Source organism: Colius striatus, chromosome 8 (assembly GCF_028858725.1).
Source record: "Colius striatus isolate bColStr4 chromosome 8, bColStr4.1.hap1, whole genome shotgun sequence".
NCBI classification, from domain to species: domain Eukaryota; kingdom Metazoa; phylum Chordata; class Aves; order Coliiformes; family Coliidae; genus Colius; species Colius striatus.
Window position 1 is genome coordinate 2679613 of NC_084766.1, and position 27597 is coordinate 2707209.

Sequence of the window (27597 nt, forward strand, 5' to 3'; positions counted from 1 at the left end):
CTGTCATTTTATTGCCTGCTTATAGTATGAAAGTAGCATGACTAAATAGCTTTGGATGGTAGTAGTTGTTTTGTTTTGAAGAATAGGAAAACTTTTCCACACGGGTTCAGAATGAGTGGGGATTTTAGCTTTTTGTAGTTGTAAGAGTATGTTTCATGTTAGGTTATCCCCCTCTTCCTTTCCACCCATGTGAGACTGCTGATGGTACTCTTGTGGTATGGGTATTGTACTGTTTCTTATAGTAAGGCCTGAAGTGACCTGGGTGCCTGTTCCTCTTTCCACATGAGTGGACATGGAGGAATAAACTAAGTAATGAAAGCAGAGGGGATGAGACAGGACATAGCATTGACTTGGGAAGATAAAAACTTAACATGTCAGCTTTTCCACCTCTTGAATTTGCATGAACAAGTTGCTTTGTCTGAAGCAGATGGTGTGTCTGCACTATGAGAAAATTGAAGTCTTCACTGGATACATGAGTTTAATTCTATTATCTAAGGTTTTGCTACCTAATAGCAAGCAGTCCTTTTGCATAGAGTGCTTCCTGTCTTGTATCTGAAACTACATCAGAATACAAAGGTAAATGTGTGTGGAAGTGATTAACATTATGGTCTTGAGTTAGTGCACACATCTTTAAGCACATTTTGAATGTAACTACCTCATTTGCCAGAGGTGTTCATACCGCATTATGTGAGTGTCAGAGATTGTGTGATAATACACAGCAACCATTGTGCCCTATCCTGGAAGAGTTTGGGATAAAGACCTCAAGCTGGAGACATGCCCAGACTGCTCAGCTGTTCAATGTGTCCTGGCAGCTACATATGGCTCTGTGATTGCTCCCACCTTTTGCAGAGTTACCGCTGCTTTTCGATTCTTGTAAAGAGGAGCGTTGGTAGAGTTCTCTTAGTTGGATCTGTCACTTCTCTGCAGCCTAGTGACTCTCAATAAGCTTCCCCAGCACCTGGGTATGATGTCTCCTGAAGTGCCTTTGCACAAGCCACCTGTTACTGCTGTGGATTTCTGTGCCAACTAAGTCTGGGAACTACAATGCTAAACAACATCTGTGTTAGAAGAATTAAACACAAGTCTGAAAGGAGAAGCTGGGAGCTTGTCATAATAGCCTGGGCTTCTAGACACTTTATTTTGGTGATTTTTCTGATGTTTGTCAATGTGAGTTTCCGTGGTCAATAGGAACAGAGTATCTTTGTGCCTCAAGAAACCACATTGAAGGCAAATAGATCATTAATGTTGGCTTTTGCTAAGATCAAATGTAAATGCATTTATTGTATTACGTGTTAATGGTATTGGTTTGTTTGGCTTACTTTATAATGCACAATTGTTTTAAGGGAAATGAATCTCTTTTTTACTTTGTTCAAATACACCCAGCTTAATGAGAGGCAGTTCAAACTGGATTGGTTTAATGAGGCCCGCTTCTATCAAATTTACTGCTTCAAACCCAACTACAAATAAAGTGAATTAAAGACCAAGTTATTTTAATATAGATGTGCATTGAGCCAGAGTGTTATAATGATTAATTTCCTCAAGTGTGTAATTCCCAGTAGGTTTTTGTGTCAACAGCCAAAAAGGAATTTATTGACTTTACATTAAGCATAGTTTGGTCGAGTTGATTATATTATTCAAGTGTAAATTAGTGGGTGGTAGAAGACTGTGTTGTATTGGAATTTGATTTTGTTTTAAGCAAATTGTCTCATGCCTTATTAACTACCAGCTCTTAAAATGTATAGTTTTCACTCTTTTGAATTCCCTAGCATCTATTTCAAGTGTTTTTTAGTGGGTTTCTCCTATTCATTATGTAAAAACATCTGTATTCAGTGCTTTCCCCTCCTCTGCCCTAAGAGAGTGCTGGTGAGACTGCAGAACAAGTTTGAACGTTTTGTGGCAAATTCAGTAGGGTATTTTTGAAAAAACTTGATTTTAATTACAACTGATACAAGGTTTAGGTTCAAATTTAGTGTAAGCAAACTTACAGACCCTTTTCTCATCTAGGATAAGCACAGCTCAGCCACAAAACATTGTCTATTGCTTCCCTTCCAAGTCCCATCTTGTGCATCTGTTGCTCTAAATAGATGATTTTCATTTGTTTCTGTGCATTTTACGGATTGCAGTCAGGAAACGTGATTTGACTGATGTTTCCTGTCTCATGCAAAGATAATGCTAGAGGAGTATGTATTTTTTTGGGTGTGTTTTTAAGGGTAGCAGATGCCCTGTGGAATAGTTAATACAGTGTATTTATCACTGTCAAAGAGGTTATATCCTCAACTGCCTCCTTCTCCTTCTCCTTCTCCTTCTCCTTCTCCTTCTCCTTCTCCTTCTCCTTCTCCTTCTCCTTCTCCTTCTCCTTCTCCTTCTCCTTCTCCTTCTCCTTCTCCTTCTCCTTCTCCTTCTCCTTCTCCTTCTCCTTCTCCTTCTCCTTCTCCTTCTCCTTCTCCTTCTCCTTCTCCTTCTCCTTCTCCTTCTCCTTCTCCTTCTCCCCTAACACAGCATCAAAGTATGGTTAGAAATGATAGGTGTTGAAATAGATGATCCTGATAAACCTGGTGATGTTTCAATTAAAAACTGTGCTGTGCAAATTTAACAAACAACCCAAATTTCTAGTTGGACATGACAGCTTTCCAGTTCGAAAAGTAATTACCGTTGGATCAAACTTTCTGGTGCGTGTCTGTTATCAAGTTATCTACCAAAGAAAATGAGATGAGTGATTAAAAGGTTCAGATCAAAGGCAACTGATTTGGCTTCACTGGAGGCTCCCATCTTTTAATTTAAAATGTATCTATGTCTAACTGATTACCTCTCACATTTATAAAGAAATATTGACATCCTGCTAAAGTATGTGATGACCTCCCTTATAGCTGAGTTGTGTAGGTTTCACTGCAGGCACTCTGAAAGCATTGATATTCCTGTAACCTTTTGAGGCAAGGTATGTGTTTAGTGTATTAATGAGCTGGTTGAAGTGATGTACAGTAATTTCATCCTTGGGTAAAAACAGATGTGAAAGATTCCGTTTTAATATTTAATCAAGCTCAAAGCCTCTGTTGGCTTGTTTAAGTTGACCTGACAGCATCATACCTGGAAACATTTTGAATTAAACCCTGAGTGCTTGACCTTGTTCAAACAGTTGTAATTTAATAAGGCTGCTGTCTTTGTGGAGATAGTGCGGCTAATGGGCAAATCCTTTCTTGGCCGGGATTGCTTTTTATTGCAGTAGAAAAACTTCCTGCCTGGTCTTACAGAATTTAATCAGATAAAGTAACAAAAATTAAATAAATAGGAAAAGAAGTTTTGTGTGATAGTTGCAGGTCCTGGATTGTAGCTAAAGAAGGGATTCTAGAGTACGCCTGCTTTCTTCAAATGTCTTCCAACATTCTCTCCTGATGGGTCCCTGGCAATCGCTACTCTGGAGCTCATCTCTTGCCAGAACTTTTCTTAGGGTTAGGAAGCTATTGCTCAAGTAGTGTGTGTTTATTTGGCCCCAGTGAAATCAGCAGAGCTTGCATCAACTTAAAGACAATGAATGGGTTTTTTTTCCCTGCTTGTGCCTGCAGAAATGTTTCTAAACTTGGTTCTAAATGTTTATTATTTGATATTTATTATTACTTAGAAATGTTTCTAAACTTCAGCATGTTTCTCCAAACAGTGCAACAGTGGAATGTTTGTGAACAAGTGTCACTGCATTAGCTAAGCTTTTTTTTTAAAGAGGTGGCCTTGGAGCAGAAGAAAGATAACCAGTGAGGATCTAAATGGGTTTCAGCATGGTATCTAGTGTCTAAATGAACCAGACTGTGTAACATTGAGAGAGGGATCCTGAGATGGAGGGGTTACTTACGAATCATCAAGCTAGGAATGAGATCTATACAGTTGTCCATCTTGTCCTGCTAAAAATGATTTGCATGTATTAAATACTTGGTTGGTTTTTCTGTTTATTTTTGCAAAGGAATCAGATGTATGTGTCAGTTCTAATTCTGCAGCAACATTTAGGTCCAACATGGAGAAACACCCTATAGCGTGCACGTACGCGAGTTTTCCCCACTCCTGTTTTCTGCTTTGCTTACACTTCAGCCAAGTTTTGCTTGCTTATTTTTAGGGTATACCTAATAATATTCTCAAATCAAAAACTAAACAAAATAAAAACATGGTCTATGGGCAGTGTGGGTAAATGTGGGGATAGATTATAGGTACAGGTTAAGTACTTTATTGATGCCTTGTGTTTAGGAATTTTAACTGCTTTCTGTGCAGTTGGGTGGTTTGAAAGCTTGATGGTGATTTGTCAGTCTTGAGCTTGCTCTGTGATCTGTCATTACTGCTGTTTTGTGCAGTAGCCTGCTTCTTCTAAAGCTTGTGTTTCTGCTGGAACTCTAGCATGAATGTAAGGACACAAGTGAGAGGAAGCGGCTGTCAACTCTGCATTAGTTTTGGGAACCTCTGGCAACACTTTGGCTTCAGTTTCAGTCTGGTTTTGTGGATCTTCAGATTCTTCTTTGGCTGTTGAAATGTTAGCTGACAGCATTTTGGCAGTTTGTTGTTTGGTTTTACCCTAGAAGGCTGATGACATGTGATGCTTGTCACCTCCAAGTGACTATTTGAAATATGGTTCAAGCCCTTTATTATGGGAGGTTATCTTGGCTGCTTACAGGCTTAACATAACTGACAGGGAGTCTCAGTCCAGTTCTTCATGAGCAGGTGTCTGTTTTAGCCCTAATCAGGATAACTTCATGGTCTTAAAATCTTGCCCAGAGAATCTGGGCTATTGATTTCTTGTAGCATAGGAAATAAATGAAAGTATTGCCCTTTACCACAGTCATCCTTGTTTTGATTTCTTGGAACATGTCTGAAGACATCTGATAAACACATCTGAGGAAACCTTGTGTACTGTACTTGTTTTACATACTAAAAAAAATAAAGCCCATTTCCCAGGGCTGTTAAGATCTGGTACCATAGCAAGCTGCAGCTTTGTTCTGTTGTGTTGTCTCATTTTCTTGATAGGACCTGAGGCTTTGCAGGTGGCTGCCTGTTAATTGCTGCTTGACTCATGGTGTGTGACTGCTTCTTAGACCCAAGATGTAGAGGTAGGACGTGCTTTTGGCAGATGCATTCTGTAGCAATTACTTTTGCAAACAGAAAGAGGCTTGAACTTGATTTACTTGATTTGGATGTGATAGAACCACCATCCTGTGTTGCTCAGCCCCAAACATAATAGATGAGTCTCAAGATCTTTTTTTAATGTTCTATTATTGATACTAGTTACTTTTTTAATACAACAAGAAGGAGAACATAGGCTTTGTTCTGTCGAACAGGCTCTTAGTTCGTGAAGATGAGACACTATTTAAGGTATTAAATGTTTTCCTGAAAGTTAAGTGTGTGGTCAGATGGGATTCCTGTGAAACTCTGAGAAGCTTCCAGGCCACACATTTACATGCCTTTGTAGTATAGGAATGCTGCTATTAGCAAGAATGTTTACTATGTACTTCCTTCATCTTGTGATTATTAAAAGCTAGGTAAACTACATTTAAAAATTGACAGTTTACTCATTCTGGGTGTAGCTGGGTCTGAGGAGAAAGTGTCTCAAGTTTTTACTTGGGTAAGGTTGTTTTAAAATGCAGCCCAATAAAACTAGGCAGGGGAAGAAAAGCAAAACCAATGTTGTAGCTGGCTGACGGATTTCATTTGGATGGGAGATATCTATTTTCTATGCATCTTTCAACAGTGCTAGTTTCTTCTGAAATATATCCATCTTGGCTATGTACTACTGGAATCAGTAGAGATCCTTAAGGTGAGACAGGCCCAATAAACAGGAGAAGAAAAAGTAAAATTTCCATGAGGAAAGAAAATGGTTACCTGCTTGCTGGTTTATTTTCTGTTTTCCTCTATTAAAAGAAAAATGTAAATGTTGCAGTGACATTGCAACTGCAGTCAATGTCCATCTTCCCTCAGAGAAGTTTAACTTAATGGCCAGTTTCAAGCAGTTCAACGTGTACTCAGCCAAAAGTGACAGGTTTTATGGAAATTGAGAGTGGCAAGGAGATGCCTTTGGAAGAATTATTGCTGAAGGAAAAGAAAGGACAGCTCTGTCTACATCTTTGTTATTGGTATTTCCAATAATGGTAGAGGCAATAGTCAGCTACACATTTAATATATGGTACTGGATTAGATGTGGCATATGTTCCTACTTGCTAAGCTGGAGACCTGGGGTAATTGGAGAGGAAAAGGAGGAATATTGGGGATGTGAATGTGAGCATGAGGGATATAGTATGAGAAGTTGGAGATGAGGATGTAGTGAAGGAATTACAAAAGCTAGATTTCACCAGATGTGTTTGTTGTTCTGGGAAATAGGCTGTTCATAAAGATCCAAGCCTCTAGGTTAAGCTTTGTTACTATGAAACTAAATAACTTTCAAAATCTCATGTGTTTAAGGGATATTTCCTAGCCTAAAATAAGATGGGAGACCTGTGAGTGGTAGTGGTCTTTTTAATAACAACAGATGTGTTTAAACAAAGGACCTGCATATTCTGCCCCTTGGCACGGGCTGTAGAATTGGCCTGTTAGGACCGCCAGACATATTAAAGAAAAGCACTTTCCCTTTGGTGTGATGTCTCTGCCCTTTCAGTCCTCTTCACTCCCATCCTGTTTCCTGTTCCCATTACACAAAATTGGTTTCAAGAGACATTTTTTTTCTTCCTATTTATCTGTCTTAATGGAAGATGCAACAAAGCTAGGAATTGCTTAAGTTGTATTTAATGAGATCATCCAGGAATCAAACGCAAGGGTTTCTTTGGCCATAGATAGGCTACACACAAAATAAAACATCCTAGTGAGTGGATTTTGCTTGTGGTTGCGCTGTTTGGTGTGTATTCTTAAGAGATTACCCCTGGAATCTCTTGTATATACAACTCTTCCCATCCTCTTAGAACTTGTGTAACATAAGTACAAAACGTGATTCTTGTTTGAAAGGTGTACAGTGGTAGTTTTGATGTGCAGAGCTCTCCAGAAGTTGGAGAGTTGTAGGAAGAGTGGCATGCTTTCCAGTGCCTGGGGTGAAAAATCTGAAAACTCACTTGAAGTAGTTCTGATGAGAAAAATGTACTTGTATTATTTCATTGTGAGCTTCTCCGTTTGCTTTTCCTTCTTCTAAAATAAGCACACACATGTAATTAAACCAGCAACCAGTCTAGGTTAGTTGGCTCTGTAGGAGGTGCAAATAATTTTACAACTTGTTTGTCCTGACTACAGCTTTATTTTCTGAAGGTGTGAGCAATTAGCTGTGTTAATTTAGCTGTATACTTGGTATCAATACCCTGCACTGTGCCTATGGAGTGATCAGTGTCACATTGAATACTGCATGGTAGGGTCTATCTAACATGATTGTATAACACCAAGCCCAGGGGGGACTAGCAGCATGAGCAGCAGTTCGCTTTTGACAGCAGAATGTCCTTGTTTGCTATTGATTGGGTTGTTCAGTGAAGTGAAAAAACATTGATCCAGCTTTAAACTGGTAGTTATATGATAATCCTGGAGATGAATGAGTATCAAGTGAAGTATTGCTATGGGGAGGTGGCATGGGGGGAATCCAATACTGGTTTTTTGTCTAGCTGATAATAGGCTAATGATACTTTAAAAATAGATGTTTTATTACATGGATCTGCACTAAATTAAATGTGACTAATAAATATGAAACAGATCTTTCTGTACAACAGATGTAAATAGTGGTAAAAGGACATATGTCTCCTCTCTAGCTGCTATTTGTTCTCTGTGCGTGTCTCTAGTCTGGGGCACTGTAATTAATACTAATATCTTAACTGGTGGTGGAGAGTTACTCTTCCAGTATATTGGTGTCTTATTGGTGGTTATGTTTGGCACTGAGCTGCTCTGAAACAACATTTCTGAGATTTGACTCTGTTTTGACTTCTGCACTCTAACCTCTTTCTTTGGGATGGGTACTTCTTACACAGCTCACTTAAGGCAAGGGACACACATCTTTTAACATGGGATGGGAGGACCTTCTTCCCCAGTCAGTATTTGATAAATACCAGTGGAGGACTAAGTACCCCTGTTATATTGCTTAGCCTATGTTTTGGCAGCAGTAGTGGAGAATGGCTGCACCTCTATGTTCCTGGCTACCTGACCGTTGCTGGTGCTTCATCAGCCAGGCATCCAACATGATTTGGGTTTATGAGGTGAGAGCATCTCAAAAGGTTGTGCTTGCAATGCTATACTCTTGGCTCCTTGTTACCACTACGACTCATCAGTTTATAGGGTTGTGATAGCAGGGGTTTGGATTAAGAGGCTTTCTTTTTCTCACACTGTGTATTTATTTTCTATCTCAATAAAGCTACAGTTGCACACGCTTCTGTAAAGACAGTGTGGAAAGATCTTATGTGGAAATGTTCATTTCTTTGGTCTCTTTGGTCCACAGAGCCTTCTCCAAATAAGTGCACCAACTGTAATTTACACTAAGAAATCATACTGTCAGAAAAGATTGCAGGTCAGACTTTCAGAAATGCTCAAATCCATCATCCTTCCCTGTCTACTTTTGCCTTTCTCATACCCCTGAAAGATTAGCATCTTAAGTGCTTGATATGTCTATGTGCATGAGCTTTAGAGATAGCAAAGTAATCTTGAAGGAAAATGATTTATAATCTGCTGTTATATAAAAAAGGAAAAACCTACCAAACACAAAAACCCAACGAACCACCACATCACACAGTATATTCTTCAGCTGCTGGTGGGATATTCCTTGTTGTTTGTTTGAGGGTAAAGGTTGCTTTCAAGATACAGTAAGTTCAAACTCTCACCTTAGAAGAGTGTTGTAGTCTTGGATATTTAGCCTTGTTACTTACTTTAGGTAGGTCATGGTAGAGAAAAATCTACAACATTTTACTCTACAACATGGTAGAGAAAAATCTACAACAATTGGGGAAGAGTCTTTAGTCTCAGCTTGCACTTGGATTCTTAAAGATTTTGAATTATCTGTAGTGCAGCAGATCTGACAGTTTCTCTTCAGTTGCACTGTTAATAGCTACTTTCAGTGCTCAATGCACAAGATAAAAGTTGGGAAGAGATTTTTGAGCGGTGGACTACATTTTATTTCAATGGCTTATCTGGAAAGTGGGTGACTTTGTCATGTGCTCCTGTATATACAGTCAGAAAGCAGTTACTCTTCTCTGATAAATCTAGTGAAACTGGAGAAAAACTAGAGCCACTCTAGATATTTGTATAGTAAAACTGAATGGAAGGCAAAATCCTACCAGACCCCTCGTATGGATAGAAAGGAGAGGGAGGGCGAAGAAGGGGAGACCACAAACAGCGGGGTGCAAAATTGCAGTCCAGTAGGCTAATGAAACAGATGCTGGTCATATGTGTTTCTGTTGGCAGCTGGAGAAGGGGATTTGAATTTCATCAACTGGAACACGCCAGGAACTTACTGCATCAACTTCATTGCTTGCCAGAATGTGGCAGTTGCAGACAGGGGCACTTACCAGGTTTAGTTACAGAACACAGTCATCCTGTGTATCTGCATATCATTGCTGCTTTCATCCCAATAAATGTGGCTACCAGTAGAGATGACCAGAAAAAGATATTACTCAGCTATCTATTGCATTTCCTAATGGGGGGGTTATTTCAGTGCTTTAAACTTGGAACATTTTTCATTTACAAAAAAGAGGAGCTTGATTTTGACAACAAAGTAAAACTGGGGGGAGAAATAGGTCCTAATTGGAAGTAATATCATCTAATCTGTGCATTTTTGGGGTTCTTGCAGCATTTTTTTCATCAAAAGCTGCTTGAATCCTCCTGCATTCAAATTTTAGACACTTGATTATAAGTATGAGAGATCATAGGTTTTACTGCAGCGCTTGAATCCAGCATCAGAGCACATATTAATTTGGTCACATGTTTTCACGTTTGGCATAATCTGTCTCTTTGTTGTCACAAGACGGTGTTTTAAAAATACCCCTTCCCAATAATAATAGAGTCATATCACAAAATTGTTTGGGTGGGAAAGACCTTTAAGGTCATAGAGTCCAACCACTAACCTCAAATTGCCAAGCCTACAACTAAAACCATACTTTTACTAGTAGTCTTGCTTAGCTTCCTGACCAGTATGGCTTTCAGGTATAAGTAATAAATAAAAGGCTATGATAGCTAATGAGTGGTAACACCCACTTGTTAAAATATGTTCCTGGCTCAGAACATATTGTAATTACTATGGATCAGACCTTTCCCAAATCAGGCTGTTCTTTGTAAGCCTAAGTATTGAACCTGGCTCATACTAGAACTTCTGCTTTCTTGTGTGTGCTTGCACTTGCGAGGAGATGACATGTTACCAGTTACTTTGAGCTGTTATTTAAAGATGCATCCAATCGTTTTGGTTTATTAGTGGCTTGTTTTGGAAGGGTTGTGTTAAACTCAATCCTCCTTACTTTACTTACTTACAATTACTTACAATACGCTTTAGTAGCTTTATATAGAAATAAATGGCACTAAGTGTTAAGAGGCAAAAAGTGGTTTCAGTCTTATTCCTATCTTACATCTATTCTCTCACTGTTTCCTCTTGGTGTGTTTCTCTACTTCTGTCTTAACTGTCAGGTGAAACAGCCTTCCAGGAATGTTGACAGGGAAACTCAGCCTCCCCCCACTCCCCCTTAATGATTCTGGAATTTACAACTAAAACATGATCATTTGCTGATCTCGTCGTGTATTTACCCATCAGTCTTGCTTTATACACTTCTTGCGATCAGATGATTATGTACTTAATTGAGAAGCTAGAAGTGGCAAATCAGTTTAAGTGCTTGGTTGTAGTTGTTGTCCCTGCTTTCAAAATTGTGATGATATTGCAACAGAACCTGGATGCATCAGTTGCCTCCTTGTGTCTTACATGCAGAATTTGAGTGTATGCACCTGTGTACTCATTTCCCCTCTCCCTCTTGCCACCTTGCTAACTTGGATCTAAACCAATCGTGTCGCCCATAATGTATATTTTCTCTCCTTGACAAGGTTTGTTGTATGTAGCTGGTGAATTTAGAGTAACATTGCATTAGATCATTTTGGTGTAAGGGAAGTCTGTACATTCACAGCACTTGTTCTGCTCCTCCAGCATCATGAAGTACTGTAACTTTTGATTTGTGATTAGACTACTGATGCTTAGGTGGCAATGGTAAGAGTTTACAGTTCTGGCATGTTTCAGAGCTACAGGTGGGGGACTGTGGGAAAGATGTAGGCTTAAAAACTGTTCAGGAGGCACAACAATTTACACAAGACTTCAGTTCCTTCTTTTATATGATTTTCTAACAGTTTGTTGCTATGCAGAAATGCTCTTTCTGGTATTTACTATTACTTTGCTTGCTGAAGTAGCATAAGCTCAACTTGAGTACTTTTGTCCACATGCACTATGTATGCTGAGAAGATGTGCCACTGTAGGTGAAAAATGCTGAATGATTTTTTTTGGCCCAGGAAGCTGTTCTCAGACACTGAGAAATGCCCTTTCCCTCTGCCTTGGTAAAATGGAAAATTGGAGATTTTTTTCCCCTCAAGCCCCAAAGATGTGACCAAATATGGGGTTTTGTTCAGTTTTTCTTCATGGACTGCACAGTCTGTATGATTTTTATGCTTACCTGATAGGCACTTGTTCTTACAAGTAAATGAAAGGGTTTAGTTGTCAGATGATCACTTCTCAAACTGAAATAAAATGAAGGCATCTCCCTTAATTTTGACTGACAGATAAACTGATCCTTCCACTCTTTAAATCTAAGAAAGGTGTTACATTTTTTGCTGTAAACTAAGGCAATTTGCTGTAAAACTTGGAATAGTCTAAAACTATGAATACCTTATTAGTATGTGGCCATGTTGTCAATAACGTTGCTCTAGAATTGCTTTAAAATATGAAACTAATGTCTTGGGTAAATAGTGAAGTTTCTTCAGAGGAGTTACGTTTACTTTGATCTCTGAGCAGATCAAATACAGATGAATGAATGCATGTTGGCTAACTGCTGAATTAGAGCACTGAATGAAGAGTAACAATCACTTCTAAACTGCTTTGTGTTGCGGGTGTCTCAAACTCTTCACTTTGACAGTTATTGCAGTCTCTTCACATTTGTCTCGTCTGAATTTGAGAGTTTTGAGTTTGGGAGGAGATTCCTTCTGTCTCTGTGAACTGTCTTGAAGCTGGTAAGTTCCTGGCATAACTATTGCTGAGAATGAATCAATATCAATTTATTATGGTACTTCTCAGAGCTGATATCTTTTGGCTGAAACTGTGCTGCAGGTTTCTCTCTTTCTTCTTTTTTACCACCCCCCCCATTTAGGGGAGACATATGTTTCTGCCTTGTCTCCCTGTGTGTGCAGATCTGTAGTTTAACTGCATCTTGAAGCCTTAGTTGAAAGGGCAGGGTCAGAGCTCCTAGGTGCTGGATTCTCTCTAGTAGTATTTAAGTGTTACTAGAAGAGATAAAAACAGTCCTTAAGTTCTATATAAGCATTTCTCTCTACTAGCCTATGCTATAATCAGCTATCCAAAGACATTGTGAAGGGAGTCAAATCACAGGTCCAAACCACAAGCTGAGTTTCTTCATTGAATTACTTTTCTGGCATCTGTTTTGAGCTTTATTCATATTCTTTCAATTAGATGAGACTTCAAGAAAGCTGTAAAAATGCCCTGGTATGTTGTAGTGGAAATACAGTTAAGTGGGGGAATGGGTATTAATTACTGCAGTAATAAACTTATGTCCCTGTATGAACAAAAGTTGCAAGTATGATTTTGTGTGAGGAATACATTTCACCCACGGTAGGGGCTTCAGTATTCTGTTCTTTCACTCCACCTTTGACCTTCATCAGTGCAGATGCTCTAAGAAGATGCTGTGTCAGCAAATTTTGCAAATTCTGATGAGAAGGGGAGATGTCCTAGTGAAGGTCTTGTTTTTTTCCTGGAAAGCAGCACTGGAGTAGTGACTGTACTGCCTGATTAGCTGTGATTATGGGCAGGAGAACAGCATAGTTCTCCAAGGAACTAGAAGTCTTAAAGTGTGGAAGGAGACTTGCAGTATATTTTCTCCTACAATTGTAATGGATATGAAAAAATAAGAACTAAGGATTTGTCAGATGCCCTACCGTGTCTCTTTCCTCTGTACCTGTGTGTATTATCCATAGTTGTGAAGTAGATGGTGTTTGCTTTATCCGTAGTGTGTGGGATTTTGGTTTTGTTACGTTTTTTTTAAGAGATGTTAAAGCAGAAAATGTTGCATTTTGAGTTTTAATTGGTGTTTGTCAGACCTGAAATGTTTTTGTGTTTAAAACTGAGCATACGTAATTGTGGCCATTCTTCCTTTTCCCTGTCATCCTAAGACGGTGTTACATATAGTGAATACATGGTCTTGGAATTAATGTTGATGTTTTGGGGATGTTACAGCCCAACTTCTTTGCCCTGAGCTTCTGGGATAGAAGTGATGCTGGGAAAAACAGAATCATAATGTTAAGAACAAATTTGAGTTACAGCTGCTTTTTTCTCTACTGGTGGCTTCTGTTATGGGGAGACTCATTGCTTTACTTTTACTGTGGCAAAGGGTATGGGGTATAATATGTAATGAACTTGTTAGTTCTTATCAGTCTTTCCAGAACACTTTGAACAATGAACTTCAGTAAATATCTGTCATACGAATGCAGAATCATTACAGTGCAGTGATATAATCAATAGAGATATATAAACCTGCAGGTTACTTGGGCTGTCACTGATATGGGGTTTGGAGAGACATTTAGAGAGCCTTTTTTTCTAAGAGTAGAAGTTCATGGCTTTCAGGATGAGGTGAGGGGTTTTTTGGTGTGTGGGGAAACAAGTTTTCTTACTCTGCAGTTCCTGGGAGAGGAAGGACTGTTGACTCTACTGTGAAAGCAGAAGCTAGAGAGACTGTAGCTGTGGTTTTTCTTCCTGAGTGTGTTTTTTCTTTAGTGTTATCAATTCATTGATGAGGAGGAGGAGAAGGGAAGAGAGTTGTTTTTAGTAGTCAGTAGCAGCAGAACTGCTACCAGTGAATTTCCCCAGAAGTAAAGAGGTTGCTGCCCCTAAGAATGTTGCTAATAAACCTCTTGCCACAGCCTCCTTAACTTAGGCAAACAGCAGCAGCGATAACTGCTATCTCACAGATACCTTTACAAATGCAAATGTGTTTTCTCAGGTATAATGAAACTTTAAAAGCATTTAAGAGGAATAGATGCTGTAAACCAATGTCACAACTTGACTTGTCTTTCAAGGAAAACCCTCTTCAGAATGCATTATGTTGTTCCTTAATGTTTGTGTCACGGTCTTGCTGAACACACTCAGTCTAAATCAACTTAAATCTGTACTGAGTGGCCAGTAGCATTTTAAGTCTTCTGTTTATAAAGAGTATATTATTTGCTGTGATGCAAAGGTTCTTGCCTGTTCCCAGCTCACTTGGTGAGAAAGTTGTGGGATTCCTGCTGCAGTGCATCAGAACCAGGCAGATCTTGTGTGCAGCCTTGGAGTCTCCCAGGCAGCACTGAAGCATGATGTTCTTTTCTCTGCATAATCAAAGATACTGAATATAAGAGGAACAGAAATATAACACTTTTACATATGTCCTAAATGTCTGGAAACATCACCTCTTCCACCACCTCCTTATCTCCTCTTTAATGGAAGAAAGTAAACTGGTTGTAGTATAAATATATGTCTTAATACATAGGTGTTCCTAGATTGACATTGTGGATTTCGTGTGTGTCCTAGAGCAGAGTCCTTTGTTTCCATGTCCATGTTATGACTTGGACAATTAGGTAGCTACTGTAAACCCTTGAAAGAGTTGAAATTAGTGGTTATAGAATACCATCTTGATTTCCCACCCCTGCTCCCAATCAACTCTTCTATCTGCCTACATGGTCATGAGATTCATAAGTTTTATGAGTTCAAATGCTGTGGCCATTTGGGGTTTGAATGTATTATCAGAGGGGCTACAAGGGGGATTAAAAACGTCTTATCAGGAAAAGGTTCCTTTTGGCTTTCTTTGTATCTGGCTTAATTTGTATTTGTTTTTAACGTATCATTTGAATTAAGCACATACTAATTTGTAGGCAGGCTGGAGGTGTAAATCTGAGACTGTTTTGCTGAAATATAGAAGTGATCTGTGATCTGAGTACTGCCTAGATCTATCCTGAATGAGAAATAAGCCCACTAGTATTAAAAGGAGATTCCTGATCTCAGATGAGTGTCACAGAATAAGTTGCATGATGTAGATTTGTGTTTCTGAAGTTCTAGCAAACGTAATTTCAAGGAGAAGTCTGTAATAGGAAAAAAAATAAGCAAGAGTGAAAACTTCTTTTCAGTTGCTGGGTTCACTTGATTCATGTACTTGGGTTTTTAAGCTTTGCTATGTTTTAAGTAATAAAATCATACAGGGGGTTTTGTACAATATTAATACTTTCCCTTTCCTGTCCCCCCGCTTTTTCTTCCTCTCGTCATGTTTTGTCATTGTCATATCTCTTCAAGTCTAGATTTATTTCTCATACAAATTGTTGTTTTCTTTGGCAGGAGCTCCAGGCAAGTCTGTGTGAAATTATGTAATGTCTGAAAAGTTATGTTGGTGATTAATTAGCCTATCATGAAACTATTTTCATGTGTGTGGAATAACTAGATCATACTTTTTATTTATTTGGCAGCGGTAGATGGCACTTTGGTCAGACCAAGTAACTTTAGAGTGCTCTGTATTAACTGTTACATACGTTACCTGATTACATTTGCAACATGAAATATGTCTTTTTTATTGGTCAGTTAATGTGAACCTCATATTTGGGTTCAAATAAACGTTGAAGGAAACTAGCTTGGGCTGAAGTACGTCTCATTTCCCAGATAGTAAAATATATAGTTGTTTGCTTAAAGCTGAGCAGCCTTTAAATGGCATATTCAAAGAAAATTTTGCAAGAAATGGGGGAATTCTGTCCCAATTGCATTGACATCAGTGGCACTGATCTCACATGGCAGTGGAGTCAAGAGATCAACCAGAGTTCTAAGTCTGCAGAGGACTCTCAGTGCAATTTGGACTGCAGGGGTGTTTCAGGGTGTTTGGTTTTGGTGTGTTTATTGATTTGGTTTCTGGGGCAGGATGGGGTGGTTTGTTCTTTTTAGGTTTTTTGTTTGTTTTCAGGAAATCTGTCCAGTACAGTTAAATTATGTTCCCCAAGTTCTGAGGTGTAGATGTTGAATCTTTCAGATACTGACATGGGTAGCAAGACTTACTGTTAGTAATGAGAGCTTTTTGGTTATGTTGTAAGCATTCAAGGGGAAACGAAGTGGGAGATGGAAAAAAGACCTTATCTGTGGGTTGGTTTATATAGAGTCTTTTATAGGCTATTATTGAAGGGATGTGTGGTTTAGACAGGTAGTTTTCAAAACCTAGGAAAACTCTGGTTTGCATCACTTCATGTCTGACAAATCGTTGTTTTTTGCAAAGCTGAGGGAGCTACTGTGCTCATCCTAAACTTTGCTCTTGAAAAACACCATATGGATTTGTTCTGTTTTGTTTTCACTACATTGATGTCTGTCTTCCTTATGCTATAAGGATAGATGCTTACTTGTAAGCATTTTAAATAAACACTGAATAGTTAAGCCACCAAAGGACAAGAGCTGTAAATAATAACTATGACTATACTGCTGTATCTCAAGCCTAAATCAATCTCCTTTCTTGTGCCTCAGGATCCCCCGTCTGCTTGCTACTTCTGACTGGTTAAGGGAGATACTCGTCTCACTCTAGTCTGCAAGAAGCCTAAAATATGTAGTCAGTAGGAATCAGAATTGCAGGCTTCCTTGCACGAGATCATGATCAGAATTTTGTGACATTTATCTGCTAAAACAGCTGATCAGTTACTACACAAAGTGGAAAAAAAAATGACCTCCTGGCTTGCTTGTCTCATGGTCTTAAAGGTTAATCCAGTCCTAAAGACTCTTCAGTTGGTTACACAGTGTAGCTCTTGTCATATTGCTGCCGTCTTTCCATTGGAGTATCACATCTTGTCCTAGATGTGAAGGAGACAGAGGAAAAATTTCTGCACAGAAAACTTCATAAAGTGGATTTCTGTGGTATGTCTTAGTTGAGTCCATCAGTGTATTAGCTCAACCATGCTCTCCACTCTTGGAGTTAGATCAAACAAAGTGTTTTGGGAGTTGCACTGCACAAGAAAACTTGCAGTGGAAGTAGTTTGGGTGTTACAGAGAAGGCTTTTGTTTTAATGAACAGTGGCACTTAACTGTGGACAATGTTCTAAGTACAGGTCACTTCATTACTTAGTTATGTTCCAGAATGGAAGTGAAGAGCAACAGCTTCCTGTTACACTAAATAATCCTGTCAGTGTTGGAGGGAGGTTGATGCTAGACGACTTCCATTTCAAACTGGGGCATGGTCCAACAATATTGTTAGAGTGATTTGTGAAGCGATGATATTTTTAATCACCAGCTTTGCCTTTTTGTTGGAGTGGAAGTTTTTTATCACCTTCTGTAGGCTATCAGCAATGCAGTTGCCTTTTTTGAGGCAGAGCATAACCACCTTGAAGCAGTGGTTAGAAAACCCTCCCAAAATTACAGTGTGCAAGCTTCTGGCCGAGTGCACTTTGCTGTGACCCTTCTCCTCTCCCTTTTTTTCCTGTTGCATGAAATCCGATGCTAGGACTGGCAATTTAAAGGTATGGCAATTGACTATCATTGGTAGGAGACAGAATGGCCTCTTGGACTTCTTGGGTTTTGTGTGATGCTACAGACTTTGAATTAATGTACAAGAGAGTAAAACCAGGGTTTGAGAGCCTGGCTAGATTTATTTCTAGAAGCCATGCAATACAAATGGTTGCAATAATTTATTTCTTTCCCCTCAGCTTAAATGTAATAGTTGAAAGCAAATCTCAAGCCTGTTTCCTTCAAGCGACTGATTTAATTTTATTTAATGGGTCTATGTGGAAACCTCTCCAAGAAAAGCTGGTGTTCTGTGAAATATTTACTGGTTTTTGTTCCTAGCTGTCTGAGGTCTGGTTTACATAGCATGGGTAGTTAACAGTGCTGCTTTATATTCTAATGGAGATGACCGTATTTGTAAAATGAGCTGCAGTGATCTGGGTTTTTAATTATGAAATTATGTTTTGATTTGGAGGGTGATTTCTTCACAGTATGTCAATATTGAGCATACTTACACATATAAAGGAAAGGGCACTAATAGCAATGTATTTCATTTGCTTGAAACACCAGCCTCCTGAGTAACTCCTTGGGATACAGGTCTGCTTAGGCTATTCACCTTTATTATCCTTCTGCCATGGGCTTCAGCACTGGATCAAGTGAAAAACTGCTGTTCTCTCAGGTCTTGTATAAAATATGCTGTATGTACTTTACAGATCTGGCACTTGATCACTGGTGTTGTGTCTTGAGTGATAGCTTGTAAAGGTAAATGTCTTCAAGTGATTTCAGTGTCTTGGCTGCTGAATAAACTGGTTTTCTTCTCTCAAGAATCAAGTTCAGTTCCTGTTAGGGGGGGAATGAAGCTGTTGGCATTTCATCAGCTGCTTGTCCAGCTTTTGCTTCTGAAAGGAGACCAGGAATTACTTGATTTTAAAGTAAATGAACCAAAAAAGGATTTTTATTACTTGTGTTGCTGTGTAGCTCACTTGCTAGAGTAATATCTTAGTTCTAACCAAATGGAAACCCATGACTCAGAAAGGTCAACTGCCTAGCTGCTGTTATTCCTTGCCTGTAGGAATGTAGGTGTTGAGCTATGTTAGTTCTCTGCTACTTGGGCCTCAGTAAGAGAAGTGACTGTGTCAGTTACAGTGATGCTATTTGTATTACATCTGCTCTTAAAATAACAATTAGAGGAGAAAGGATGTCAAGTTACATGCATGTGTTAAATTCTTTGTTTTAAAAAAACAAACACATCCAAGGACAGAACCAAAACATTGCTCTTGAGCTTTTCCTAAACACCTCAGTGCAGGAAATGTAAAGGAATCATTCTCTAGTACATGTTGGCTTCTGGCATTTGGAGCGTTAATCGTTTTGTTTCAGTCCTAATACTTTTCCTCTCAGGTATGTGAGGCAACTAGGCAGGAAATTTCTTGACTTTCTGTGGAAATTCAATTGCTTTGTCTTGGAGCAGAATTAAGCTCTGCTTGGTTTATTTAAAACTGCATTTCAAACTCTAATCCAGTCATGAAGTTCTACTTCTGTATTTAATATAATGCTACTTAAGTCTAGATAGAGCTGACAGTAAACTTGCCCCAAAGAGTAAACTAAATAAAATATGCATATGATCAATTTAATATGCAATTAAACATTTTGCCTGAGCAATTAGCATCAAGACAACTAATAATTATCCTGTGCCACACTGCAAACATATCATACACGTTTATGTAGGATGACTTTGGTAATAAGTTATGAGTAAAAACATACATATATACAAACATTAAAGTAAACATGATATTACAGCAATGAAGTGTGTGCTTTTCATGCTGGAGTGTATTTGTCTGCTAATAAGCAATACTTTTCTCCAAAGAATGTAAAAATTGAGGTGCCCATGGGATTGTATTCTGTGAATTACACCACTGCTCACCTGCTTGTGATTCCGTGTGTCCCTGCCTCATCCCACTTGCATTGCAGGAACAGGTAGAGTTTTGGAGTTAGGAAATGCAATCCTGTTCAAACAACTATGTGTACATGTGGCAAAACTCAATGAATTCCATGCCCAAAAGTTTGGAAATCTCTGAAACATGAAGAAACTGAGAAAGTAATAAGCAAGTGATGAACAGAATTGTAGAACCTTAGATCCTTCCCTAGTGAAGTTCACCTCTGATGTGAAATGTACGATGCTCTTAAGACATGTAGATGGATTTAAAGGGTTGAGTTTTGAGGGAGGTGTGAGGAGGGAAACTTTAATGCTTTGGAAAAAGAAGAATTTGAGCTATATAAAAAGCAAAGGTGCCACATGGAAGATGACCTTATAGTTTTATTAATGATTGATGCATAGGGATTAAAACTACTTAGGTCTCATCTAATTGGTTGGACCTGCAGTAGTGAGTTCACAGTAGTGAGGTCTGTAGGAATGAATAAAAATCCTTCTAGAAAAGGTATTTGTGTGTGCATGTGTGATTCTGTGGGGTTCTTGGGGCTTTTTTAGTCAGGTTTCTTTCTCCCTGCGTGTTGAGCAATATTCAATATGCAGAGCACTAATCTGAGTTGGCTTCCTGAATACAGCTGAAGGAACTTTAGTACATAGAAATTAGTTTTGGTTTTGTTTCTATATCTTTTACTATTCTGTGAAACAACATCAGTCTAATTTGAAATAGGACTTGGCTTTGATTATCTTTTCCATATTGCAAGGAAACCAGACTTTTGAAGTCTGAAGTTGTATTATGTTCTGTAAGCAGTTACTGTTGTGAGCTCCCACTTGGAAAGAAGGAACAGTAACTTAAAAATAGAAATGCTATTTAGGAAACTGTCTAGTAGTGGATGCTGTTCTATTGCATGTCTTGCTAATTGCACTGCTTGTATATGAAGCTGCAGGTTAACTTTTGGCCTGTTTAGTTCCATCAGCTCTAGGGATGCTTGTTGACTGATGAGATTAAAACTAAGGCATGCAAAGTGATGTGAGGAGCTGTGTTCAAACAGAGTGTATCATGTCCAGGGGAGTAGATCATATGGTTTCCTGTAAAAGCTAGTTAAAAATACTCTGGGAGGGAAATTTCTAAGTACAAAAGTTTGCATTGTAGGCTTGGCTTTGTTTTCCAGGGTGGGAAGGAAGAGGCAAGGGTTTTGGTGTAAATGCTTTTTGGCTTTAAAAAAAACACATGTTGTTTTGAAGTTATTACATGGAACTATTAGCTGAAAAACAACGAAAAAGCTGTGAAAAGCTTACTGTCTTCTCTGCCCACATGATTTCAGCTCAGGTTTGCAAGAGAACTGTGGTGCTTGGGTGAACAGAGTTCTCAAGCCTGTTTAAGGAACTATAGTTCTCTTTTAAGGCTGAGGTGGGAGAGTGCTCCCCCTCCTGATGTTACCTGTAGAAATAGGTCAATTTGGATGTACTTTCAGGAGTTTTCCCACCTCATCGGGAGTGCAGCATGGAAGTGAAATAGCCGGTTTTGAAGACTACAATGCAGGAAGTCTGTATGAGAGATGGACTTTAAATGTGTGCCCTCACATTGTTCACCAGTCATCCTCTGCTTGCTCTGTTTGTGCACAGAAAGTTGTTGCAGATACGAACAATTGAGGCTTTTGGTTTACTGTTAAAACTTAAATTTCTTGGGAGTGTATGTGAAACTTTTTGTTTCCTCTAATGTGTGTATAAAGTTTAATGGGACTAGCACTTAAAACTCTAATTGTGTGTACACAGCTAATGCCCAGCAGTTTTCAGACAATCTGTTTAAGGCCTCAGAGTGCTATAGCAATGCAAATAGTAATCCTCTTGCTTTTAGTGGGACTTATAGTTTTAAGTAACTTTGCATACTCAAAAATAAGGCTTTTCAGGACTCAACAATGTGACTTTTTTGGAGATGGGATGTCAGAACTGTGCTGAATTCTCAACATAGTCAGATAACATGTAAATTGCACAAGCACAGAAACTACAGTAGGAAAAAGTTATTATATTGGACCAGAGATTTGAGACAAGTCCTGGCATAAGGTAACAAGAAACTCCAGCTGAATTTTTACCAAGGATTCATTTTATGCAGTTGCAAAGCCTGGAAACTTCACTAAACTAAATGCTAGCAGTATGCTGTTATATCTAAATTAGTATGGTTTTTGTGTGGACAAGCCTCAAGGTTTGCAGTGGATATGAAGACCGTGGGAAAGCAGTAAGGATGGTGGATTCTTAATGTTTCAGAACCTATGAATTGTGCTATATAGTTTAAATTCACATCTCCTTATTGATCTTTTAATGTTTCCAATCCATAAAGGGTGGGTGTGAGGAGGATGGGGCCAGGCTGTTCTCAGTGATGACCAATGATAGGACAAGGGGCAACGGCTACAAGCTGGAACAGAAGAGGTTCCAAAGAAACACAAGGGAAAATTTCTTCAGTGAGAGGGTGAGGGAGCACTAGAAGGAGCTGCTCAGATGGGCTGTGGAGTCTCCTTCTCTGGAGACATTCAAATCCACCTGGATGAGTTCCTGTGTGCCCTACTCTAGGTAATCCTGCTCTGGCAGGGGGGTTGCACTGGATGAGCTTTCCAGGTCCCTTCAAACCCTTAAGATTCTGTGTTTCTGTGAGTCCTTGCCAGTCTGTGGACATGAGGTTGGCATCCTTCTTAGGCCTGAAAACCTCTCAGTATTCCTTGGGTGGCCCATGGTTTTTCCTGATTACTGCAGTAACCCAAATCTGGAAGCACTAATGTCTGCATTTTAATCTTAAAAGTCACTATATATGGTCTATGCAAATTTTTGCTGGGAGTAACTGAGCTTCAGACCTTCATTTATCTTTTTAGTGCTGTTCTTAGGAAGGTGGTGCATTTCTGAGATGGGAGCGAGGGCTTATATAATGCCTGAAGCAGACACAGTGACTGGGGCCTCCTAAATGGTCTGTCATACTCATTTTTTTAGTAAGCCAGTCTCTTGAAAAAGTACCTACATAGCTTTTGTGGTTCACACAGCTTTTCTGGCAGTGTTCTGATCAGCTGCAGTTGATGACTGTTTATAGGAACAATTTTGCCTCTGCATTTTTGCCTGAAGGGAAGGGGGGATGCGTTTGAGACTTCCTATTGGGAATGTTAGAGGTAATGCCTGGTGTAACAGTTGTATATGTAGCAGTACTGAATAGCTTTCTCCTACTAAACTCTAATAATTAATCTGTCAGTGTAAAGTAATACAGTCTGATCAGAACTTGTATATAGTGTTGTGTATTTTACAACATAATCCTTTCTTTCCTACTTAGTGTAGGAAACTAAGAATGGAAACTTGGGCAGATGATGACTGTGTGCATCGTGAGGATTCCTGAACCAAAATGACAGTAAAAATATTATGCTATGGTACTTGGTTTTATCGCTGTTTAGCGAATTGATGGACTGTGGTGGTTGGATGTGTGATATTTTAAAGGATTGATTGGCTATGACAGGAGTACCATGCTTAAATCACTGTTGTTCAGTTTCAAATTGGAAAGGAAAACTAAAAACCCAACCTGTTTAGAAGTGCTGAGTTGCTCTGGTATTGCTGTATGGTGAGTATATATGTATTTTTTTTTTGCCAGAGTGCTTTTTGCAAAGCTTCGGTTTCTCAATGCAACAAGAAACTGTTGGCAGAAGGTAGAAATTTTCTGCCAATTTGCCCCTACTGCAACTGGAAATAGTTTTTATTGAACAGGGCAGCCTTTTGAATTTGGTTGTACAATTTCCAGCCACCTAGAAAACGAAACCCTTTTGGAAGCTGTAATTTACCTTCTTCCCAAAATTAAGCTGAGAAGAATTTTTCATTCCTTTATTAGCTCTGTTGAAGAATTAATAGTATGTTACTGCATTGTTCAGACCGATCCTCACTGCCAGAGCAGATGTTATACTCTTCAAGTTTGTTACACCATTATTGATGTGGTTCTCAGAGATGAAAAAGTTGTTACTCAACCTCAGTTTAAAAGCAGAATAAGAAAGATGTCAGTGATTTATCTAGTAGAGAATAACTGGCCGTGCTAGTTCCTGCAGGAGATGAAATGGAATGAACCTCGGGACTAATGATTGTTTTTCATTAGACAATGGTACTCAATTATTGCATTCTATAAGAGAAGCTAATGATCAAGGAAAGAGATAGAGGTAGGGGATGCATTTCTATTAGGATTAATTGTTGACACAGTCAAAAAACAAAACCAGAAGAAAAGCCTCCACCCCAAACCCACTAACTTAGTTTATCCTAATTGAGGCAACTATGAGCCAGAAATAATGCTACCAGTGTGAATATAGTTTTGCTTTGACTGTACAAGCTCAAACAACATGAAACTACGTTCTCTTTGCTGTGCTGACAAGAGTGTGTGATCTTAACTTCTAGTGGCTCGGAGTTCAGACCCAGCAATACAGTTATGAATGTAAATGACTTCAAAACATACATTGGAGCCTGTAAATTTCTTGGAAACTTTAGTGTGTGAAGTGATAAGATTTGCAAGCTCTCTGTTATTAGGTTTGGTGTGGGAACATCAGTCTTTGTAGCCCTGAACTGCCAACAACCTTTGTCCTTTATTTTACCTTCAGTTAAAACCAAAAAAAAAAAGGGGGGGGAAGGATGAGAGGTGGTTTGAAATAAGAAAGTTAAGTGAATGTTGGCAAATGGCCATGTCTTTTCCTAGAGCAAAAAAAAGGAAAACCCTGGAAAGATAAATGAGATGGTGGACCTGCATTTGAATGATGTGATGTTTTGTAAATTATTTATCAGAGCGAGCCTCTCTGAAATGGCCAAATCACAGTTATATCCAAGGGAAGCAGAACGGTACGGTTGCCAAGAGGAGATTTTCAGCAGGTTCTGCTAAAAAATAAGCTTTCTTTTAAAATTATCTGTATTAAACTTTTAAGTGGCAGTTAAGAAATGTACTCAGTGCTGCAGGAGAAACATTCTGTTTGGATAACTCTGGCACACTTTTCTGCTGATGATTATTACTGTAGTGTTTATATTATATATATATATATATATATATATTTCTATTTAGATATATATATATATATATATGTTTTATATACAAGTCTATTTAAAAGTACAATAACAGGACAGATCTATTGACTTAAATATCTTACTGGCCAGAATTGTGACCAACTCATTGTGTTGTATTTGTCTTACGTGTTATTTTTCACTTACAAGCTAAAAACTCAGCAGGTAATTGGGATATCCTTTCCCACTTCTGGAATTACTGGTCTCATTCAATGCCATCCTGCCAAAACTGACAAAGAAGAGGAAGATGCTATTGAAATTTCTTTGAAGCATGAGTAGATTGGAAATCTGCCAGTTTTAGAACTTCAACAGTTAGATTTGTCCAAGTAGCAATTTAGTGTTTGTAGCTATGCATGTAGTTCGTGATGGAGTATGTATGCATGTAATTCATAACTCCTTCTCTGACAAAAATGCTGGGTATTCCTTCCCTGTATTGAAAGAGTTGTATGTTTTTTTAGTTCCAATCGCGTGTCATTGCTGATGGACTGGTAAGGCTGGAATGGATAAGTGCTGATGTGTTGAATCCAGTGTTTTTACCCTAAAATGGTAGTTTTTGGGAGCTGAGAGTTGTATTGGATGGAAAAGTAATAAAGTGTGTCTTAGATCTGAGAGCTTTTGAGAAGCTCCTGTTTTACCTGTGGGAAGAAACTGTATTTCTCTGTTATAAAAGGCCAGTCTGCATCTTAATCTCTAAGCACTATTAAATGTGAATAAACAGCGGTGTTCTAGAGTGTTAGTTGTGTTTAAGAGTATCATAGAATGGCAGGGGTTGGAAGGGACCTTTAGAGATCATCTAGTCCAACCCCCACAAGTTCTAATTTCTCCATGTTTTTGCTAACACTAGCCTTGTGTTGGAGAGGTTCTTGTGGCTTAATACACAGGGTTGTTTATTATGGGCCAACTTAACATTTACAAAACATGTTAAGATAATAAACTTTGTTATTCCAAAGTTAGTAAAATGGGCATTTGCATTGGTAATTAATATGTGCTACAAAAAATAAGTTGGGTAAAAGTAAAAGGAAATGCCTCTGAGGCTTTTTTCTATTTTCCACCCTAGCTAACTTGGTCTGTTTGTCTTTTAATTTAGCCCCGAGCTGATCCCATCCCGATATGTAGCTTTTGTTTGGGAACGAAAGAATCAAACCGTGAAAAAAAACCAGAAGAGCTGTTGTCTTGTGCAGACTGTGGCAGCAGTGGTAAGTTGGCTGAATTTACAAATACTAGAAATGTCTGTTTTTAAGGTGTTAAAAATACTTGAAAGTTCTGATTGCTGTCCTGCCTTTGGACACGAATTGAGAGCTGAAACAAAAGGGGGAGGAACGGCTTTTGTTTTACTGCAATTCTGTCATCTGTAACTGCAAATGAATTCATCTTTATGCCAGCAGTCTAGATCTGTTGAGTAAATTATTAGGGAAACCACACGTGTAAAATACAGCAATTATGTTATTGTTTGGGAATCTGTGTTTGATCTGAAGACTCAGTCTCACTCAGTTTTACATTGTGAAATCGATCAAATGATGATCAAGAACTTTGCTTGCACAGGTTTGCAACATATCAGAAGCTGAAGAGTCATCATAAGAAAGTCTATGTAGCAGTCTTTGCTGTTGTTGTTATGGATCTAATTCATTTTGTTTATAAAATCCTTTTGGTACACAAGTGGGAATTGGAATCATAGTCTCGATAACATACTAAAGCTGTTGGGTACCTGTTATTTGTCAGGCATGAGATTCTGACTCTCTACTGATGGTGTATCTTGCTCCTGTATGTTACTGCAGCTCTTGCAGACTCTGTGGCTGTTTTGAATGTGGGTTTTTTTGTCCTGGAGGAAGCAACTAGGTTAGTTTTGAAAATAAGATACTAGAGCACACTGTTGCTTTGTGCAGTTCATGTACATGGAGGATACCAAGTATGTTCTTGGCCCAGGTTATTCTTGATTCACAGAGGGATTTGGGAAAGAAACTTGGGCAAATCTCTTTGGTAACTCTTTGCCATAAAGCTCTTTCTGGCTCAACTGTAGAGTTCTGGATGTGAAAATCCTCTGATCAGTTAACAGATTCAGAAAAAAATCACCTGTGGAAAAATTATATGGCCAGTGTAGTCGGCCAGTGGAGTGGACAGCTTTTGTTTATCTGTGCCATTAAAAAGCCTTTTGCTCCCATAAGCTTTGTAGCTGCATTGGGAAGTACTTTTGGCAAAGCTTTATGTGGATCATCCCAGCTCAAAGACAAAATAGCAATGCTGTTGAAATTCACAGGCAGCACCATCCAACTGTTTGGTGCTGCCTCTTTATGCTGGCAACCAGTGGCAGATAAACCGGATTGAGGACCAAATGCAGTCAAAAGACAAGAAGTTTGGTCAGCTTCCCCAGTCCAGGTCACTGCAGGCTCATGCAAACTTCAGTTCCAGAATGAAGAAGAGGGAAGTGCTCAAGAGGCAAATGAGGAGAGAAGCAGTAGGGTCTGCATAAGCCAGCAGTGCTTTTGAGGAGACTGGAAGTGAAAGTATGGATTTGAATTTGGAGTCCATATGTAGCATCATTCTGTAGGTATGCTGAAGAGTGCCTTGAGTATCGTGATAGCTACGTAAGTACTTGGGTGAAAACAAAGCACAGTGCATCAAAAAACGTGGTTTTAGTTCACCTGACTTTTTCATTGTGTGCTTCAGAATCTGTCAGCCTAAATTTTAGACAATGTGTTCAAGCAAATGATTAAAAGGTGAAGTAAGAAAGTGGGTTTTTCACCCCGGTACACAAAACCAAGCCCCATAGACTTTAAACTGTCTTTCTTGAATGATTGATAGGTCTCATATTTTCAAACCTGTATTCTCATGTTTGGAAATTTAATAGGATTTGTACTTGGTTAGACTGTGGTACACAGAGTTTACATTAATCAGGTGAGCTTAGATATCAGCTGCTCTTCTGTTGTGTAATAATCCCCAGCAGGTCTAAGAC

General features: G+C 38.8%; 1 protein-coding gene across 9 annotated transcripts in view; it reads left to right on the forward strand.

Moving 5' to 3' along the window:
• Positions 1-27597, forward strand: part of KAT6B (lysine acetyltransferase 6B) — a 96219-nt gene that overhangs the window by 25954 nt on the left and 42668 nt on the right. For all 9 annotated transcript variants that reach the window (XM_062001113.1, XM_062001115.1, XM_062001112.1 and 6 more), the window contains one exon: positions 25735-25843. In XM_062001113.1, coding sequence (XP_061857097.1) covers positions 25735-25843 — 109 coding nt within the window. The remainder of the gene's footprint in view (positions 1-25734; positions 25844-27597) is intronic.